Genomic DNA, 5,129 nt, shown 5'->3' with positions numbered 1-5,129 from the left:
AAGAGAAAATCTTTTATGAATTTACTAACAACTCTTTTCACTTTTCGCTTCTAATATATCTGGAGAACAAAGTAACAGTTCAACATTTTCTACATACATAAATTTGTCAAAACATCAAATAAGGAAGCTACCGTAGCTACAGCATATTTTCAAGAAGGGTGTAGGCAACCACAACTAGAAGACCAAATTTAGCATTAAAATGCTTATTTATCATAGAGCCTGTTGATATATCATAATGCAGTACATCAAATGCATTGCATACTTCGTTATCAATTATCACAGCTTATTAAAAATAGGATAACATAGAAGCAGCAGAATGAAGCTGTAAACTCTAAATTACAACTTGAACAAGGACAACAAAATTGATTGATCATGTCCGTGTCCACCCACATTTAAATGAAATGAAAACCAAGTGCTTCATATATGAAATATACATCTCATAGCAAACAGCAATAGGTAAGAGTTATCACAGTATCTGGTAAACCCTTTCCCTAGAAGAGATTCCAACCTAATACAATACTTTTCCTGTATAATCATTATTGTACTACACGATAACCGTTCAGATCAAACATTGTCATTTTCGTCACCATATACACATGACCTTCTTCAAGCTTGAGCAGCTTGTTCAACAGGTGCACCATCACCGGTTGCTTTTGCTCGTTTAGTCTGATAGTCCTTCACAGCTGCTTTTATAGCATCCTCTGCAAGCATGCTGCAATGAAGTTTCACTGGTGGAAGAGAAAGATGCTTTGCGATCTCTCTGCAAAATCAATATGTTCACAAAATTAGAAGCAACACAAGTAATCTTAAGGTTCACAACATTGCACGGTTGGAAGTTGATATAGGATAAAATAACTAGACCTGGTCAAAGGCCCAGCCGAATCAATCTTCTGGGCCTGAACCAAAGGCCCATATCAAAACAGTGACTTGACACGTGGACAAATGGGGTATAGGATCTCAAAGGTACGTTCTTGTTCCCTAGAGATATTAGGCAGTGACATAAAGGGAAAGGAGTCTGAAGCCAACATGCAGCCTACACGGACACTTAGCCGAACCCAATCAGGAGTTGACACATGTAAAGTACATTACACTTTAGGTATGAAATCATCTATAAATAGCCTTAGAAACAGAGCTCAGTGCACTATTCACATTCTCTCATTAACTGGTTTCAAGTTATTACTTACTCCTAAGTATCTAACCGACTTAATCACCGGAGAGGGGATGCCGGATTCTGGCCCCTCCCTGACTGTTTGCTGTTGATTCAAGTCATCAGAAGACGGATCGAAAAGCGTTATTCATAATTGAAGACATCAGAAAGCATTGACACAACAATCATTTCTTTCTATTTATATATTTTCACACCATCAAAGATAACTATACATAGAAACTGGCATGTAGATGTACAAGGCTTTGCAGGAGGAACACAAATATGTATTCCTCTTAAATCCAAGATTGGTTACCAAATCCTGAAAATTGAGAAATAAAAATTGACCCAGGCGGGTTCTTAGTGTATGATTATAGAATTTGAACATGCAATAAAGGGTGAATGGTGAGCGTGATCTTCTTTCGTATGAAAAATCTATTATCAAGGCAATGGTGTGAACAATCTAAAAAATCTCTCCATTACCTGCAGCACCTAAAATTATTTCCTCAACTTTCTCTTATTCAAAATAGTCATGTTACATCTGTTTACCCCTAAAAATGGCATTTGAACAAAACCGATCCCAAATATTGAATCGGCAACATAGAAAATAAAACTTTCAACTAATTACAAACAGCAAATATGTCAGCCCAGATGACAGTGACTTATATATCAACAGAATCTTACCACTCAAACTCCACTTTGTAAATACCAAATCTAGATAAGATAAGATCAGATCAGAGCAGTTTGTTCATGTCTTTTATCATATGGATTTGAACCCTCGTATTGAAGTTAGCATGACACGTTTATGCTCAAGTAATCTCAATAATTTCATTTGAATTGAACTTGAGATGCTTAAATATCACCTATTGTGTTCGCTCTTGTATGAAAAGATCAGAATCTTTATCATGTCAACCAAAAAGATCCGATGGTTTTTGAGGGAGTATCAAGAAAACAAGGTGAGCAAGTCCCAGCCCAACTCATTTGGAGATAAAATCACTGAATAGTGAGTACACAATCAAATAATACTTGTTCTCCCTCCTACCCACACAGACACACACTGCATGGAATAGGGAAGTCATGTTCACAAAAAAAAAATGAAGCCTCTCCCTCCATAATGGGACAAATAGATAAAAGGAGGCTCATAACTCTACCCCCCTTTCCCCAATCAAACACAGCCAATAGAAAACAACAGCGGGATCAATGGAATCTAATCTTATCAGTAAAAAAAAATTCAATGCAAGTGTTGGAATTCAGTTCATTTTTTTGGTTTTCCTCTCTTACTGCCTTGATAACCTAACCAATATAGCAGGCAAACTTTGAACATATAAATGTTTCAAGTTTTCTGATTTGGAGCATTCATCATCATCAACAATCTAAATAAATACTAAATATTCAATATTGGCTAGCATAAAAGCCTATGAATAGAACTAAAGCCTTGAAAATGAATTTTGGATGGCTTAACTGTTGTTCAAAAGACCACAAACAGATGAGCAATGGTGCACAAAAAAAAAAGAACTTCAAATTACTTGTGCAAAGAACTGTAGGCCATAATTTTTTTTTACCCGATACACCATTAAAGGGGAAGGGAGTTGTCAAGGTTTGAAGTCATAATTTCAGACAGGAGCTATGATAGAGAACGGGCTGAGAATGAGGGACAGTTGGATCGCAATACAATTGGGCCTAAAGAATTGATGGTTTATGCCCGTAAGTAAAAGAAGACGCAGCAGGGGAAGCTTGGGAATCCCTAAGTAGTTAGTTATAGATAGGGGTATGTAGGAAAAGTAGATAGTTATAACCTACTATTGAGCTGGAGAATTCTCTTCCTGTGGGGTTGTCTAACCTTGTTCTTTGTCTATCATTTTCGGAATATTAAACAAAAGCTCCTATTCTCAGATTCCATTTATTGTTTAATTTCTAGAGCTTGGTTTAGAGAACTACCATACATAATTAGGAAGAGGAGAGAAAGATGAAAACAAAAAAATACTTCCTATCACGCTCCAACTACAAGCTATTACTGTTGGGACACAAAAAGTTAGGGTTTGAAAAGCATGTGAGAAAATGTAGACAAAGTATGGCATAGAAGAGATGAATTACCAAATAAGGTCACCAACAGAACCAATAACTAAAATTGTAATGTCTAACAAACACCACCAAAGTTCTTCTTAAAACAAAACAAAACTAGTCATGCATCTAGATAAACAATCAAGTACCAAAAAACAAATGCACTTCCAATTCATTGTAACCATCTTCAATTTAATGAAAGCAGTAATAGTAGTATGAGAAATCAGAAGAGAAGACTCACGTGTTCTTTATGGTTAGGACTTCCTCCATTTGCTTCCCTTTCACCCATTCGGTAGCTTAAAAAGAAAAACATCAAATAAGAAGCAAAATAAGCTTCAATTCTACGAGAATTAATGAAGCAAGAAGTATCAAATTAGATGTCATGAGATTAAACACCGTACGCAAATATCAAATAGGCCGAAATCATATTGGCTTAAACAACTTCAATCAGTAAAACTATTTCCGAAATTATTTCTGCGCATAGACAAAATATAAAACCTAGATATTTTTTTTTTCCGTTTCCAACTTCATCTTAATTAAACTACCAAATAGAAACTAGGCTCTGGACACGATCGTTGTACCAAATTAATTATGCTTATACTTACCCACGGAAGACGAAGCAATAGCGGAGCCACAACCGAAGGTCTTGAAGCGAGCATCAATAATCTCCCCAGTCTTGTCATCGACTTTAATCTGGAGCTTCATGACATCGCCACAGGCAGGGGCACCAACAAGACCGGTACCTACCGTCGGATCGTTCTTATCAAAAGATCCAACATTACGGGGGTTATTGAAATGCTCAATCACTTTCTCGTGGTAGAAACGAGGCAGAAGCTGAGCGGGCCGTGCAGGCACCTGCCCTAGCAGTTTCTTGGACGCGAGTCTCAACATTATCGCGATAGAGTTTCAGGTATTTCTCAATCTTAATTAATCGCCTTCGAAAGAAAAGGTTAAGCAGGCAAACTTCTGGTAATTGTGAGGGTTCAGGAATAATGGCGGTCAATTAAGGACACGTCGAGGGTGGAGATATTTCCAGATTTTTATTTTCGAATAAATCCCTTTCCGGAAATATGGGGATAACAATGATAGTTGCAAGTCGGTTAATTCTAATTAGACATAAAGCTCATATTGGACTTAACTATACCTTAAAAATCAATTAAGCCCATCTATTGCTATCAAAAAAAAAAAAAAAAACAAAAACCCCATCTATCTACAAATCAATAATTCACATTTTCTATTCTAATGATTTTAAAAATTAATAGTAATTTAATTCTTATCCAATCACTAAACCTATAATTAAGACATTTATTAGGCTTTATACTTCATTTTCTAAATTTGTGCAAAAAAAAAAAAAAAAAATTGATTATCTCTTGAACTCTCAAAATGTCAAGATATATTTCTTTAACTGGTATAAAATATTTAGATAGAATCATTAACTTCCATAAAATATAATAAATTAATCATTCAGTTGCAAAAAAAAAGAGTTATATACGCACGCGTCTTGAATAAGTAAAATGACCAATGTCGAGTTATGAGGTTCTAATATAAGAGAGGACAAGTTTTACATTTGAGTAAGTAAGTACTCACTTTTAATATGTTTTAATCTATTCCGCAAATTATGTAATAACATTTTAAGGTGTGTACAACACATTTTTCGCATGCAGCTTACTTATTTGAAATCGAGTTATTAGTCGATTACATAATAGTGTTCACCTGGATCTCGAATGACCAAATTTGATCATTCACCGTTAGATCTAGACTTATTAGAATTCTAGGGTGGAGATCCTTAGGATGCTTTGAATCTCCACCCTAAAATTCTAATAAGTCTAGATCTAACGGTGAATGACCAAAAGGGTCCAAGTGAACATTACTGGTTGATTATATTTTGAGCAAGTTGAGAGAATTATCCGAACATTTTAAGCAA

The 5,129-nt window shown here is 35.4% G+C and overlaps 1 protein-coding gene across 1 annotated transcript; it reads right to left on the bottom strand.

The window, feature by feature from the left end:
* Positions 1-397: 397 nt before the first annotated feature.
* LOC136230624 (iron-sulfur cluster assembly protein 1-like) lies at positions 398-4,267 on the bottom strand. Its single transcript, XM_066019754.1, has 3 exons — positions 3,811-4,267; positions 3,447-3,501; positions 398-760 (listed from the first exon to the last, which is right to left on the bottom strand). The coding sequence occupies exons 1-3, from the start codon at positions 4,094-4,096 to the stop codon at positions 607-609; spliced, it is 495 nt and encodes a 164-aa protein (XP_065875826.1). The 5' UTR covers positions 4,097-4,267; the 3' UTR covers positions 398-606.
* Between the last annotated feature and the right edge of the window lie 862 nt (positions 4,268-5,129).

This window comes from Euphorbia lathyris, chromosome 1 (assembly GCF_963576675.1).
Source record: "Euphorbia lathyris chromosome 1, ddEupLath1.1, whole genome shotgun sequence".
NCBI lineage: Eukaryota > Viridiplantae > Streptophyta > Magnoliopsida > Malpighiales > Euphorbiaceae > Euphorbia > Euphorbia lathyris.
Note: the sequence above shows the minus strand (reverse complement) of the source record. Positions and strands in the feature narration are given on the sequence as shown.

Bases quoted from the DNA above. Each gene is read 5' to 3' on its own strand.
- LOC136230624 (XM_066019754.1), bottom strand. From the start codon at position 4,096: ATGTTGAGACTCGCGTCCAAGAAACTGCTAGGGCAGGTGCCTGCACGG. The intron at 3,502-3,810 runs GTAAGTATAAGC...TTTCTTTTTAAG, and splicing joins TATTGCTTCGTCTTCCGTGG to CTACCGAATGGGTGAAAGGG. The intron at 761-3,446 runs GTGAGTCTTCTC...TTGATTTTGCAG, and splicing joins GTCCTAACCATAAAGAACAC to AGAGATCGCAAAGCATCTTT.